Genomic DNA, 16912 nt, shown 5'->3' with positions numbered 1-16912 from the left:
GAGTTTCTCTCCATTTACTTTGATGTTGGCTAGTGGTTTGCTGTAGATTGCTTTTAATATGTTTAGGTAGGGACCTTGAATTCCCAATCTTTCCAAGACTTTTATCATGAAGGGGTGTTGGATTTTGGTTTCTTTATAATTGTATTGCCCTGATGTCAAGGTTATTATGTCAAATTTATAGAATAGAGAGTTTTATCATGTTCTATAAGAGGTCTGATGAACAATATTTTTGCAAATATACCAAGAATTTCATTTTACAAATAACATTATTGTAAAATTTTATTTTTCAATAGAACCATGTGTTTCACATTAATGAAATACACCTTCCATCATGTACCAATTTCCGCTGAAATGACAAGAGCATAATTTTAAGATAGAATTAGTTCATTTAGGCTAATAAATAAAGACAACAGTAAACAACAGAATACTTCATAATATAAGAACAATACAATAGTCATGGGTCAGGGGGAAGATCCTGGAAGATGATGGCAGAAAATATGCTTAAAGAATGGCTATAGAATAGCAAAAACATACCGTGCCTCTCCAGTGTCCCTAAGGGTCCCTCTTTGTATCTAGCAATTTTAAATGGAAACCCAGGTTGGGAACCAGAGGCTGCTCTGCCCACTACTCCCTTAATTACTGCACCCTTCTGGTGGGAGTTTCCAACACATAAAACATAGAATTACTTTTAACAATAAACAGAAAACCATGTGTAGAAGAACATTGGATGGTTGACATGAAAAGAATAATGTAGAGGATCTAAGTAGAAAACTGGCAATGTTGAGTAGAGTCTCAGAGCTCCTTTTTCCACCCTTTCATGAGTATCAACAACTGAATAAACCACCCAGACTGTATAAGATAAACATCTCTGTGTTTTCCAAAGACATATTTTCCAAATATCCATCAGAAATAACAGTATAAAGACCAGAATGTAAAGAATGGAATGAAAGCAAAAAAGATTTTCAGGTTTATTCACAATACACACTTAAAATAGTGCCACTACAACAGATTTCTCAAGAGCAGCTGGTGATTATCTAATGCAATGAAAAGCCAAAATGTAAAGATAGATCTTCAACTGTAATTTTGTTCCTTATTCTGCTTTCTTTATGACACCCTGTAGAAGGTACCCCAGTCAATCGTCTAAAGTAACTTCCCACGAAGCAATTTACTCCAGACACCTTTATAACCTATGAGCAAAGTTGACACTTTCATGGAGTGTTCTGGGTACTAGAATTAGAGAGCCCCAGATTTGTTATTTACCTGGGAGATGCGACAGGAATGAACAGAAGGAATGAAGTATCTACACTTTGGTCTTCCTTTTTCTTGAGTTGCATGTGCTTTGCAAATGGTATCTTGGGAATTCTAAGTTTCTGGGCTGATATCTACTTATCAGTGAGTTCATATCATGTGAATTCTATTGTGACTATGTTACCTCACTCAGGATATCCTTCAGATCCATCCATTTGCATAAGAATTTCATAAATTCACTGTTTTTAATAGCTGAGTAGTGCTCCATTATGTACATGTTCCACATTTTCTGTACCCGTTCCTCTGTTGAGGGACATCTGGGTTCTTTCCAGCTTCTGGCTATTATAAATAAGGCTGCTATGAACATAGAAGAGCATGTGTCCTTATTACAAATTGAAATACCTTCTGGGTATATTTCCAGGAGTGGTATTGCTGGATCTTCCTATAGTACTATGTCCAGTTTTCTGAGGAACCACCAAACTGATATTCAGAGGGTTTGTACCAGCTTGCAATCTCACCAGCAATGGAGGAGTGTTCCTCTTTCTCCCCATCCACGCCAGCATCTGCTGTCCCCTGAATTTTTGATCTTAGCCATTCTGACTTGCGTGAGGTGGAATCTCAGGGTTGTTTAGATTTGCATCTCCCTGATGAGTAATGATGTTTAACATTTCTTTAGCTATTTCTCAGTCATCAGGTATTCATCGGTTGAGAATTCTTTGTTTAGCTCTGTAGCCCATTTTTTAATAGGCTTATTTTTTTTTTCTGGAGTCCAGCTTCTTGAGTTCTTTATATATATTGGACATTAGTCCCCTATGAGATTTAGGATTGGTAAAGATCCTTTCCCAATCTGTTGGTGGCCTTTTTGTCCTATTGACAGTGTCTTTTGCCTTTAAGAATCTTTTTAATTTTATAAGGTCCCATTTGTTGATTTTTTTATTAGATACTTTCTTCATTTACATTTAAAATGCTATCCCCAAATCCCCCTGTACCCTCCTACATCTTGCTCCCCAACCCTCCCACACCCTCTTCCTGGCCCTAGCTTTCTCCTATGATCTTTGAAATACCAAGGGCCTCTCCTCCCATTGATGGCCAACTAGGCCATCTTCTGCTACATATGCAACTTAGAGACACAGGTTTTTTTTTGGGGGGGGGGNGTACTGGTTAGTTCATATTGTTGCTTCTCCTATAGGGTTGCAGACCCCTTTAGCTCCTTGGGTACTTTCTCTAGCCCATTCATTGTGGCCTTATTTTCCATCCAATAGATGACTATGAGCATCCACTTCTGTATTATCCAGGCACTGCCATAGCCTCACAACAGAGAGCTATATCAGGTTCCTGTCAACAAAGTCTTTCTGGCATATGCAATAGTGTCTGGGTTTGGTGGTTGTATATGGGATGGACCCCCAGGTGGGGCAGTCTCTGGATCATCTTTTCATTCATCTTACCTCCAAACTTTGTTTCTGTAACTCCTTCCATGAGTATTTTGTTCCTCATTCTAAGAAGGAGCAAAGTATCCTTACAGCACAAGCCATTGTTATTCTGTTCAGGATTTTTTGCCCTGTGCTCATATCTTTGGGGCTTTCCCCCGCTTTAGCCTCTATAAGTTTCAGAGTATCTGCTTTGTTTTTTGAGTTATGATAGAGGAATTTATTACTTATTAATAAAGTCAGTTACCATTAGAAAGGTTCTTTTTTTAGATATTTTCTTTATTTATATTTTAAAACTCATCTGCATTCATAGTTTTCCCTCAGAAATTCCCCTATCCCCTACCCCCTACCCCTGCTCACCAACCCACCTACTCCTATTCCTGGTCCTGGCATTCCCCTATAATGGGGCCAAGAGCCTTCACAGGACTAAGGGCCTCTCCTCTCATTGAGACCGACTAAGCAGTCCTCTGCTACATATGTAGCTAAAGCCAGAAGTTCAACCATGTGTTTTCTTTGATTGGTGGTATAGTTCCAAGGAGCTCTGGGTGGTACTGTTTAGTTCATGTAGATGTTCCTCCTATGGGGCTTCAATCACCTTCAGCTCCCTGGGTGTTTCTCTGGCTCCTTCATGGGACCTTGTGCTCCATCCAATGGAAGACTGTGAGCATCCATTTCTGTATTTGTCAGGCACTCGCAGAGCCTTTCAGGAGACAGCTATATCAGGCTCCTGTCAACAGGCTCTTGTTAGCATCTGCCTAGTGACTGGGTTTGGTAGTTGTTTATGGGTTGGATCCCCAAGTGGGGCAGTCTCTGGATCTTCCTCTCTTCAGGCTCTGCTCTGAACTTCATCTCTGCAACTCCTTCCATGGGTATTTTGTTCCCCATTCTAAGAAGGAATGAAGTATCCACACTTTGGTCTTCCTTCTTCTTGAGTTTCATGTGTTTTACAAGTTGTATCTTAGGTATTCTAAATTACTGGGCTAATATCCACTTATCAGTGAGTGCATATAATGTTAGTACTTTTGTGATTGGGTTACCTCACTCAGGATGATACTCTCCAGATCCATCCATTTGCCTAAGAACTTCATAAATTCATTGTTTTTAATAGCTGAGTAGTACTCCGTTGTGTAAATGTATCATATTTTCTGTACCCATTCCTCTATTGAGGGACATCTAGGTTCTTTCCAGCTTCTGCCTATTACAAATGAGGCTGCTATGAACATAGTGGCCTATGTCCTTATTACAAGGTGGAACATCTTCTGGGTATATGCATAGGAGAGGGTTTGCTGGATCTTCCAGTAGTAGTATGTCCAATTTTTGTATGCAGCAAAATGTTTTGTCATATTCATGTAGCCAGTCTGATATTATATGTCTTTTTTTGGGGAATTGAGTCCATTGATATTAAGAGATATTAAGGAAAAGTATTTGTTACTTCTTGTTATTTTTATTGTTAGAGTTGGGATTCTGTTTTTGCAGCTATCCTCTTTTAGCTTTGTTGAAGGTTTACTTTCCTGCATTTTCTAGGGTGTCATTTCCCTCCATGTGTTGGAGTTTTCCTTTTATTATCCTTTGAAGGTGCTGGATTTGTAGAAAGACATTGTATAAATTTGGTTTTGTCATGTAATACTTCAGTTTCTCCATGTATGTTAATTGAGAGTTTTGCTGGGTATAGTAGCCTGTGCTGGTGTTTGTGTTCTCTTAGGGTCTGTATAACATCCGTCCAGCATCTTTTGGCTTTCGTACTCTCTGGTGAGAAGTCTGGTATAATTTTGATAGGTCTGCCTTTACATGTTACTTGACCATTTTCCCTTACTGCTTTTAATATTCTGTCTTTATTTAGTGTATTTGTTGTTCTTATTATCATGTGTCAGGAGGAATTTCTTTTCTCCAGTCTATTTGGAGTTCTATAGGCTTCTTGTATGTTCATAGGCATCTCTTTCTTTAGGTTAGGGAAGTTTTCTTCTATAATTTTGTTGAAGATATTTGCTGGCCCTTTAAGTTGAAAATCTTCATTCTCATCTACTCCTATTATCCGTAGGTTTGGTCTTCTCATTGTGTCCTGGATTTCCTGAATGTTTTGAGTTAGGATCTTTTTTGCATTTTGCATTTCCTTTGATTGTTGTGTCCATGTTCCCTATGGAATCTTCTGTACCTAAGATTCTCTCTTCCATCTCTTGTATTCTGTTGCTGATGCTCTCATCTATAGTTCCTGATTTCTTTCCTAGGGTTTCTATCTCCACAGTTGCCTCCCCTTTGGGTTTTCTTAATTGTTTCTACTTCCATTTTTAAAGCCTGGATGGTTTTGTTCAATTCTTTCACCTGTTTGGTAGTGTTTTCCTGTAATTGTTTAAAGGTTTTTTTTTTTGTTTTGTTTTTGTTTTTTTTTGTTTGTTTTTGTTTCTTCTTTAAGGGCTTCTAGCTGTTTACTTGTGTTTTTCTGTATTTCTTTGAGTTATTTATGTCCTTCTTAAAGTCCTCCATCATTACCATGAGAAGTGACTTTAGATCCATATCTTGCTTTTCTGGTCTGATCGTGTATCCAGGACTTGCTATGGTGGGAGAGTTTGGTTCTGTTGATGTCAATGACCTTGGTTTCTGTTGCTTCTCTTCTTATGCTTGCCTCCTGCCATCTGATTATCTCAAGTGNTTGNTGCCCTTAATATATCTGATTGAAACCTGTCCTTCCTATAATTCCAGTTGTTTCAGTGCTCCTCAGATTCCAGCTTTCTCTTTGATCCTGTGATTCTGAGCTCCTGTGAACCTGAGATTCTGGGTGTGTCAGAGTTCTTGGCAGTCAAGCTTCCTCTGGGACCCCGAGTTCCTGGTGTGACCAAGCTCCTGTTGTCCTGTGATCCTGGAATCCTAAGATACTGGGCATGTTGCAGCACCTGGTAGTGATGTCTTCTCTGGGGACCATGGTGTTGTCTGGTGTGTTTGAAACCAAGGTATAGCAGCACCCATTAGAAGGAACCCCAGTCCCTTGTCAGTCAAGGCTCCTGTGTTCTTGCTCCTGGTGTCACAGGCCTGTCACAATTGGTTTGGAACAAATGTTGTGTTCCACACACCAGTGAATCTAAAATCACATGGAATGTCCTCTGGGGACTATGGGACCATATGCTGAGTTTGGGCCCAAAGTCTCCCAGAGCTGGCTCTGAATGGAAGGGAATTGAGATCCTGGTCAGGTGGGTTTTTTGCTTCACTGCTGCTGGCACAGGCCCAACATTTTAGCTATGTGATAGGATGATGGTATAAATCTATATTAGAATAATTATATGTCTCTAAGTTTACTCCTAGGTATGAAATGTACATTCAAATGCTGCTGGGCCACTTTCTTCATGGCCTAGGGAGCTGTGCATTTATAGGAGATACAGGCTACATTTTTCCCAATCCAATACTTGTCATTACTTGTATCCAGCTAAAGTCCAGGAAGAGATTGACAATGTAATTGGGAGACACCGCAGCCCCTGTATGCAGGACAGGAACCACATGCCTTACACAAATGCCGTGGTGCATGAGGTCCAGCGATACATTGACCTTGGCCCAAATGGTGTAGTGCATGAAGTGATCTGTGACACTAAGTTCAGAAACTACTTCATCCCCAAGGTAAGCTTGTGTCTCTCTGTTACACTTCGGTGCTCTTGATTTTCTCCATTTCAGTGTGATTCCAGTTCTCTCCATCACACTTACTTCCCATTGCTTATGCTGGTTCATAACTGTGAAAGAAGCTATAATGAGGCAGGGACATGGTAGTAGCAATCTGAAATTTTCTTTGTCTTTCACAGATTACTTGAATAAAGATTTGTTGTTTATATTCTCATATATATATATGTATTCCAATTTGAGTTGAATTCAAACAATACATATTGGAATTTTTATTATTGAGAGGAAAATCTACAAATAACTAGATGTAGTTTATGTGCATAATTCCTCAACTTATGAATAGTCCATATTATACTTTGACTTACGTTTGGTTTATTTTAGTCATATTAATTTTCTTTCAATGATAGAGCTTGTAAATAGGTTTTGAGTTCTACTGAGCAATTAATATTCTTTTGTTTTTTTAAACATGGTGTATAGAAATGAATTATTATGTGATTTTTAGTTTACCTAATCTCATGTATTTTACTAGTTACTGATGTTTTCTTTGAAAATATATGTAGAATTCAAGGTGGCTTCTGGTTAACATTTTATCTATACTTTTGCTTTCATATGCTTGTACTTCATTAGCATTTAAGTTATTATTGGTCCATTAAAATATTATTGGTGGCCAGGCTGTGGTGTTGCACACCTTTAATCCCAGCACTTGGGAGGCAGATGCTGACAGATTTCTTAGTTTGAGTCCAGCCTGTTCTACAGAGTGAGTTCCAGGACAGCCAGGAATACACAGAGGAACCCTGTCTCGAAAAAATATATTATTGGTGAATTTCAGAAATCATTAATTTGTACAGCTATTAACTTCTAAATTCATTAAAATAAAATTTATATAGAAGTAATTCAGAACTTTGGAATATGTGTGCAATCAGACAATAGAAAGGACTGCAGAAACTTAAAATGTAAATTATATTATTAACTCATGAATAATCTAGAGAAATAATGAGTTTGACGTAAATCTCATGAATAAAGAATACTGAATGAATAGGAACAACAGATATATAGGCATATTCAGGTCACTTATGGTTAATATAACTGTAACATTTCCCTGTCAATTTCCAAGACTTTAGATGATTTGGAAAATAATTTTATTAGATTTAGTTGTAGTCAAAGGATAAAATGAATCATATTAGCTATGTTATAGTATGATGGGATAAATCTATGTTAGAATAATTCTATGTATCCAAGTTTCTGGAAAAATCAGCACCTAGACATATAATCACACAAAACCTTGAAAACCGTAACTAAATATGTAATCACACAAAATCCATATGCCACATGCCAGGATAAGTGCAAAATCAATAGCCAAACATTATTTCACTAGTAGACCACAGCTAGGCTACTATAGAAAGCTTGGAATACTCTAATACATTTAAAGCACAAGAAAAAGACCTCGGTATCAACATTATGAAGAAGACAGAGGACCTTAAAGAAGTGAGTAAATTCTTTAAAGAAATTGAGGAAAGGACAAACAAAAAGTTGGAGGAAATAAATCCTTGATCAGAGGACAAGAATAACACCCCCCAACAAAAATAAAAACAAGCAAATGAAAAAACAGCTGATGTAAATGGAAATGTAAGCAATGAAGAAAACACAATGAGAGAAAATTCTGAAAATGGAAAATCTAACTATGTAAACAGGAGTCATAGACACAAGCATCACCATCAAGGAGGGAAGAATGAACTTCAGGTATTGGCAATGTAATAGAAGAAAGGTATACATCAGTCAAAGAAGAGGTTAAATATAAAAAAAAAAAATCCTGAAACAAAACATACAGGAACTTTGCAGTAGAATGAAAATACTAAATTTAACTGACCAAATAATAATAGGAATAGAAGAAGAAATTAGTGTAAAGAGCCCCCAAAATAGTTTTTGAGTAAATCACAGAAAAAATTTTTCCTAAGTTAAAAAAGAGATTCTTAGAAGAATACAAGGAAGAAGACATGCATATATGAAAGTTCCCTCTCAATATGAATTGAAATACTGAATATGCTGAACACAGAAATAAAATTAAGAGGTTCAAGGGGAAATCTAGTAACATATAAATATAGATATATATGAATTATACATGATTTCTCAATGGGGACTCTAGAAGGGAGAAGGGGCTATGTGGATATACTGCAGATCCTAAGAGACCAAAGATGTCAGTCAAAATTATTAGATTCAGGACATCTTTCAGTCACCATAAAGAAAACAAGATATTCTATGGTAAAGTTTTACTCAAATTCTATGTAGAAATCCCATCTTACAGATGATACTAGAAAGAAAACTCCAGGCCAAGGAGGTTAACAACACCCATGAAACCAGAAAATATTTCACAACAGCAAAACCAAAATAAGGAAAGACCCCCACTGCCCACCACACCCACACAGCATGAACACTACCACCCAAAACATTACAATAATAAAACTTAACCATCATTGGTCACTGATATCATTCAATATTAATGGATTCAATCCTCTTCCCCAAAGACTTAGACTAACAGAATGTATGGAAAAACAGGCTCTATCCTTCTTCAAGGGCATAAAATAAACACACTTCATCATCAAAGACAGGCACTACTTTGGAATAAATGTTTGTAAAAGTATTTTCCAAGCAAAGGGACCTAAGAAGCAATCTAATATAGACATTATAATATGTAACAAATAGACTTCCAGTGGGAATGAAGAAGGACACAGCATATTCATTTAAGGGATAATATATCAAGATAATATTTTATTTCTTAACTATTATGACCCAAATACAAGTGCATATTCTTTCAAAAAGAAAATTACTAAAGTTTAAATGACATGTTGACACTCACACATTGGTAATAGGAGACTTTATTATCCAACTTGTCTGAACTAACAGGCCGTCTAGATGAAAACTCAATAAGAAATAGTGGAGCTAAGAGATGTTATAAACTAAACAATCCTGAGAGATATCTGCAGAACATTTACCCCATAAATGAGTATGCATTCTTCCCAGCACCCCATAGAAATTTCTCCAAAATTGAGCACATACTTGTTCATACAGCAACTGTCAAAAGGTACCCAAAAATTTAAAATTGACAAAGACTACTACAGATTAAAGCTTCATTTCAACAATATCACAAACATTAGAAAGCCTACAAACTCATAAAAACTGAAGAACTCATTCCTGATTTAAAAGAATAACTTCATGAAATTTTTTTAGATAAATGGATGGGACTAGAGAATATCATCCTGAGTGAGGTAACACAGTCACAAAGCAACACACATGGTATACACTCACTGATAAGTGGATATTATCCCATAAGCTCAGAATACCCAAGATAAAATTCATAGACCACATGAAGCTTAAGAAGAAGGAAGACCAAAGTGTGGATATTTCAGCACTTCTTAGAAGGGGGAACAAATTATTCACAAGAGGAAATAAAGAGACAAAGAGTGGAGCAGAGACTGAAGGAAAGGCCACCCAGAGATTGCCCTATCTGGGGATCCATGTCATATGTGTCACCAAACCCAGACACTATTTTGGATTCCAAGAAGTGCCTGCTGAAAGGACCCTGATATAGCTGTCTTCTGAGAGGCTCTGACAGAACCTGTCAAATACAGAGGTGGATTGAACCATTGGATTGAACACAGGGTGCCCAAAGGAGGAGTTAGAGAAAGGACTAAAGGAGCTGAAAGGGTTTGCAATCCTATAGGGAGAACAACAATATCAACCACCCAGATTCCCCAGAGCTCCTAGGGACTAAACTACCAACCAAGAGTAGACATGGAGGGATCCATGGCTTCAGCTGCATATGAAGCAGAGGATGGCCTTGTTATGCATTAATGGGAGGAGAGGCCCATGTTCCCCTGAAGGCTCAATACCCCAGTGTAGGGAAATTTCAGGAGGTATGAGTGAGTGGGTAAGTGGGGGAACACTCTCATAGAAGCAGGGGGAACGGGATGGGATAGGGTATATCTGGTGAGAGAACCAGGAAAGGAGATAACATTTGAAAATTAAATAAAGAAAATATCCAATTAAAAAGAATTTTTAAAGTGTGTAAAATCAAAAAAGAAAGAAATTAAAGGCTTTCTAGTCATTGATAAAATGGGTGCACAACATATCTAATTGTATGTGACACAATGAAGGCCAAGAGGAAAGTTCGTTGCACTAAGTACTTATAGATAAAAACGGGGTGATCTCCTACTAGCAATTGAACAGCACATCTGAAAGATCTAGAACAAAGTTAAAGTATGAAAGTAAGAAATGAAACTATGCAAACCCCCCAAACAGTAGATGGCATGAAATAAAAAAACTGAGGGCTGAAATTAATAAATAAAATGGAAAAAAAAAGATAACAAAGCAAAGAAACAAGGAAACAGAGTTGGTTCTTTGAGAAAATTGACAACATACAAAATCCATGATCCAAACTAACTAAAATGAATAGAGAGAATATCTAAATTAACAAAATCAGAAATGAGAAGGGAGACATAACAATAGACAGCAAGGAAATTCAATGACTCATCAGGTCATATTTTAAAAGCCTATTCTCTACAAAATGTCTTTATAGACATCACTTATAGAAGTAAAATCGAGATCAGATAAACAATTTACTTAGACCTATAACCCCTAAGGAAATAGAGGCAGTCTTTAAAAGTATTTTAGCACAGAATTTTACAATAATTTCAAAGAAAAATTAGTGTCAGTACTCCTCAAAATTTTCCACAATATAGAAATAGAAAGAACATCTGAAAATTCATGATATGAGGCCACAATCGCTCCGTTATCAAAATCACTAAGATTCAACAAAAATGATATATGACAATTTCCTTTATTACTGTAGATGTAAAAATACTCAATAAGGTATTTGCAACTTTTATCCAAGATGAGATTAAAAAGATCATTCACCATTATGAATGGCAGCATACTAGAGATGTAAGCATGGTCCAACATACAAATGATAGACAAAATAATCCACCCTACATATAAATAGAAAGATGAAATCCTGTGATCATCCCATTAGATGCCAGAAAATCCTTTGACAAAAACAACACCCATCCATGATTAAATTCTGGGAGAGATTAGAGATCCAAGGCACATACCTAAACATAAATGAAATTTATATCAAGCCTATAGCCATCTTCAAATTAAAGGGAGGTTATCTCAAAGAAATCCCACTAGAATCAGGAACTAGATTTAGGCACAATCATGAAATCAGTGAAAGAAATCAAGTGGATATATACTGGAAAAGAAGATGTCAGTTTATATTTATTTGGAGTTGATATAATAACATGCACAAGCAACAGCAGATATTCTACAGATAACTTCTACATCTAACAAACTCTTTCAGGGAAGTGATAAAATATGAGATTAACTTGAAAAAAATCAGTTACCCTACTTGGTACAAATGAAAATGGAATGAGAGAAGAAACAAGGAAACAATGTCCATCACTATAGTTACAAAAACTATTAAAACTTTGGGCTAACCCTAATTAAGTAAATACAAAACTTGTATGATAAACTTCATGTTTGAAGAAAGAAATAGATATCAAAAGATGAAAAGATCTCCCATTCTTACAGATTGTTATAATTACCATAGTAAAAATATCCAATATACAAAATATCTACATGTTCAATGCAATCTCCATTAAATTCTAACACAATTACTCTCAGTCTTTAAAACTACAATTATCAACATCATGTTGAATAGGAAAAAGCCTCTGATAGCTACAATAATCCTGGAAAATAGAAGAACTCGCAATGGTATCACGGTTACTTATTTCAAGCATTAACACACAGAAATATCAATTAAAACATGTGGTCATTATATGAACAGACATGGTGATACATGGAATCAAATGGAAGACCCAGGTATAAATTCCAATACCTTTGACTACCTGACTTTTGATAAAGAAGCCAGAAACATGCAGTTAAAAAGAAAATAACTTTAATAAATGGTGTTGCTCTAGAATACAAACAGATCAATATTTATCACCCTACAAAAATGCAAGTACAAATGCACCAACTATCTTACCATTTCGGATTGTAAAAGCATGCCAGGAACCTTGGTAATGTAGAGCAGGTTGGGAAATGGAGACTCATGGGCACAGACCTGAGACTTAAGTGACTCCCTACTCCCAGCCAGATTCCTCGCATGGAACACATGCCACGCTCCTCTCAGAAGGAAATGTGACCTGTGGTCAAGAAGGCCCAGAACAGAGTTCTCCATGCTAATGAGGTACCAAGTGGTCCAGAGGGCTTTCCACCCTGCATAAGTCATTTAATCTCAGGTCCACTCTAAGAAGTGGGTATCATACAGCATACATCCATTCTCCACAATGAAGAGTCAATAAACACTTTAGAGCTACAGACTGTGTATTTCATCAAGTTCTGCCTCAGAGAGCTTCAGAGAAGGCATTTGCTTAAAGAATTTCAACTTAATTCTCAAGTAGAAAGTCTAACTGTGCTCCTAGCCACAACTGCCAACAAACTAAGGAGAGTCACCATTAGAACAAGTCAGAACTTCTCTTTGCCCAGGCCCCAGGCTAGACACTGTCCACAGTCTGTGTGTCCCCACTCTGTTCTTAGCTCTTCTGCAACTCCAAGCTGCTCCTTGAAGTCCAGTCAGAGATTTTCCTAGGCCCCAGCTTTGTTGCATCTCAGGTTGTACTTTCCTACCCTGGACTGGTGTCTTGGTGTTCTCTACAGCACAGTACTTGCCCTGACAGCAGTGTGGAATAAGCAGAGTCAACCTCCCCATGGTCCACCTCCCCAAGAGACCATGCTTATCAGCAGGGGAGATGTGGACCCACATCCCCATACAGCCAGACACAGTAAACCTGATAGAAGAAGAAAGAGGGAATAGCCCTGAATGCCTTGGCACAGGAGAGAATTTCTTAAACACAACATTGATATTGCAGGCACAAATACTGACAATTAATAAATGAGACCTCATGAAAGTAAAAATCTTCTTTAAGGCAAAAGAAATAGTCAACAATACAAAATGACAGCCTTACGAATGAGAAGACTTTCACAAACTTCACATCTGACAGAGCACTAATAACTAAATTATATCAACAAAGATTAGACATCAACCAACAAAATAATGAAATTATTTTTTTAAAAAAAGACGGTACAGATATAAACAAGAATTCTCAGTAGAGGAAACTTTAATGGCTGAGAAACACTTGAAGAATAGAAATGTTAAACATCCTTATCCATCATGAAAATGCAAATCAAAACTACTCTGAGATTCCATCTATAACTGTCAGAATAGGTAAGATCAATTGCATAAGTGACAGTTCATGCTGGCCAGGATGTGAACTCATGGGAACATTACTATATTGCTGTTGGGAATGCAAACTTACACGGGAAGATAATGTCATTTAAATGAATGCAGCAGTTACTCAGAAAAGTTAGATTGATCTATTTCAAAACTCAGCTTTTCCACTTTTAGTCATATACCAAAAATCCATCCTAGCACAAGGGTACTTGCTCAGTTATAATCATAGTGGCTTTAATCAGAATAGCCAGAAATAGGAAACAACCTAGATGCCTCTCACCTAGGAAAGGGATAAAAACATTGTGATACATTTATAGAGTGGGGTATCAATCACGTGTTACAAAAATGACATCATGAAATTTTTAGGCAAATGGATGCAACTAGAAAAAAAATCATCCTGAGTGATGTAGCCCAAATCCAAAAAGACAAACATGGTATGTATTAACTTATCAGTGCATACTAGCTATAAAATTAAAAACAATCATGTTACAATCCCCAGACCATGACAGGTTAAATAACAAGTAGGATAAAACAAGTGTGTAGGAGAAGAGATGGCTATCTAGTATGTGTTAGTGTTTGGAAATGCTTACGGAAATCTAGTGCAATAGAAACTCCGTGGGATCTAAAATGGGGACCCTGGAGAGGACTCCTAGTAATGGGAGATAAGGAGCCTGAACAAGACATTTTCTGTCACTGGTCAAGGATTCCATGTACTCACAGAGATAGTACATGCAATTTTAGAGACTGCATGGGTCAGCCCTAGAGACTCTGAAAATACTTCATGGTTGCTTGGATTTGTGTCCTAGTGGGAGCTCTAACAGTGGGAGTGAAATGTGTCTCTCATTTCCCCGCTCTTCTTAGAAAGAAGACTTTTCTTCTTACAATGTTTCTTCATCCTGCTTTGAAATGAGTGTTTATGCCAAGACCCATTATATCTTGTTGTGACATATTTAGTTGATATGCTTCAGAGGGCAATTTTTTTAAGGGGGGATATTTATTTATTTATTTATTTATTTATTTATTTATTTATTTATTTATTTAGTGAAGACAAAGAACAGGGCAGTGGATCTTGTGAAAAGGGGAGGTTAGTGAGTAGAATGGGAAGAGTAGAGGGAGAGGAGGAGGGAGGAGAGGACCCTGGCAGGATGAATTGTATGAGAGAAGAATAAATACAAATAAAAAATGGGAAAGGGATTCTACTGGTTCCTAACCTACATGATTAATTCCTTTCCTTCAACAGTTTCCCTTCTATTTGTTTATTTGCATGAGTCCTTATACACATAAACTCTGTGTGTGAGAGAAAACTCTTCTAGCCATGGCATGTGAGACCTGAATTATGTTCCTGAGAAAAAAATAAGTAAAGATTGTCTTTCTAGACCTTGCTTGTTTCCTTTTTGCTTCACATAGGAAACAAGTCTCCATTTGAAATTATGACCCATGTGACTTATGAAAATCAGTTGACAAACTAGAGAGGCAGGGGATGAGACAAACCTGCAGGACAAGAGGAAAGTCAGCAGCATTAGCACCAAATGCCCAATGCTGACTTCAAATGTCACTGCAGGCACCCTACTCACACCTCTGGCCAATTCCACAATCCTCCCTGCTCCTTCCGTGATTCGTGTATTGAAATGTATCTAATATTCTTTGTATGTCCTCTATGGAGGAGAAAGTGAGCAATGTTTAGCACCCCGAGACATTTATACATTGGTTTCTTTGTTGTGTGTTGTTTGCAGGGAACAACAGTCATAACATCACTGACATCAGTGCTGCATGACAGCAAGGAGTTCCCCAACCCAGAGGTGTTTGATCCTGGCCACTTTCTAGATGGAAATGGAAACTTTAAGAAAAGTGACNACTTCATGCCTTTCTCAGCAGGTAATGGAAACTCATTCCCAGGGCTCCAGTGACATGGGGATCTGTGGGACTTATACAGTGGCTCCCAATTGCTGGTAGACTTGCAATTTGTGCATGATAGGCAGCTTTACTCCCTGTGCCCATGCACTGTCCTGGATAATGATGACACATTTTCTTGCCAGAATCAAATATTAAGGATTCACTGTGTTCCTGCCTTCATAGCAATCCTAGTGCTTATACACTTGAAATTTTCTTTTGTATATATCTTGGGAATGCAAAAGACATTACCCTAGAGAATAAATGCCAGTTAGCCTTTGATTAATCACCATTGAGCTAAAGACTAAACTACAATTTAAATATATGTCTTTGCTGTGTCACTCTACTCCATGCTCAGCTATACATTAAATATTAAAAGTTAAAATATAAAATAAATAAAATAAAAACACCAGAAATTTTCCAACAGGCATAAAGTCCATGTATGAATAGATGCGCAAAGAGGCTGATATAGCTGGTCTTGCGGTTGAAGAGATTTACATATCACTGAACAAGTGTGCTGCTCAATAGAATTCTCCACAGGGTTTGCTCTCCAATATCTCAAATTTAAAATGCAAATTGAATCAACATTGTAATTGAGACATTTCTACCTGCCACAAAGAGCATAAATGATAGGAGAAAAAAATATTCTTAGATTTCATTTTTTATTGTTTTAGGTTTATACATATATACAAGTTCTTTGATCAAAATTACCCTGATATTTCAACATAACCATCACACGTTCATAACGTATTATCAGCACAATTTTTTCCACCTTTGTACACCTTTTTAAAAACTACTCTTTGAACTATGTCCTGTAATACATTTACTTGTTTAGTGACAACCTCTGGAGAATAAGAAACCCACATATGACTTAACTGATAAATAGGCTTTCTATTTCTAAGTAGCCTACAGCTGTCCAAAATTCTGAGTTAGGATTGAGACTTTGTGAGCACATTCCCAGTCGTTGCTGGAACCTTGGTTGGTGTTTGATATTCTTACTAAGGTAATAAAGGGCTTGATAGTTGGCTCAGCAATTAAGAGAACATGCAGCTCTTGCCATAAACATGTGTTGAATGCCTAGCACCTAACTTGGGTGCTAACAATCACTTATATTTCCTCTTCCAGAAGACCTTGAGGAGTCTTCTGAAGTCTATAAACAGCTAACTTCATAAGTTCTGTGAGTTGTATGGCATGTATTTTTGAGCTGTATGCATAGTATTTCCTTATCATTGAGCACATACCAGGTGTGTTATTTTGCGACTGATTTACCTTACTCAGAATATTTTCGAGTTTCATTTATTTGCATAGGAATTTCATGAAGTTATTTTTCATAGCTGAGTAGTACTCCATCGTATAAAAGTACCACACTTTCTGTATCCACTGCTCTGTTGAGGGGCATCTGGGTTGTTTCCAGTTCCTGGCAGTTATAAATAAGCCTGCTGTGAATATAGTGAAGCATGTG

General features: G+C 37.1%; 1 protein-coding gene across 1 annotated transcript in view; it reads left to right on the top strand.

Annotated features, from left to right (window-relative positions):
* LOC110333565 (cytochrome P450 2C40-like) overlaps positions 1–16622 on the top strand; it is a 33234-nt gene extending 16612 nt beyond the window's left edge. The window contains exons 7-9 of the mRNA XM_021215200.2: positions 6091–6278; positions 15294–15435; positions 16576–16622. Of these exons, the coding sequence (XP_021070859.1) occupies positions 6091–6278; positions 15294–15435; positions 16576–16622 (377 nt within the window). The remainder of the gene's footprint in view (positions 1–6090; positions 6279–15293; positions 15436–16575) is intronic.
* Positions 16623–16912: the final 290 nt, after the last annotated feature.

The sequence above is a fragment of the Mus pahari genome, chromosome 1 (genome assembly GCF_900095145.1).
Source record: "Mus pahari chromosome 1, PAHARI_EIJ_v1.1, whole genome shotgun sequence".
NCBI classification, from domain to species: domain Eukaryota; kingdom Metazoa; phylum Chordata; class Mammalia; order Rodentia; family Muridae; genus Mus; species Mus pahari.
Note: the sequence above shows the minus strand (reverse complement) of the source record. Positions and strands in the feature narration are given on the sequence as shown.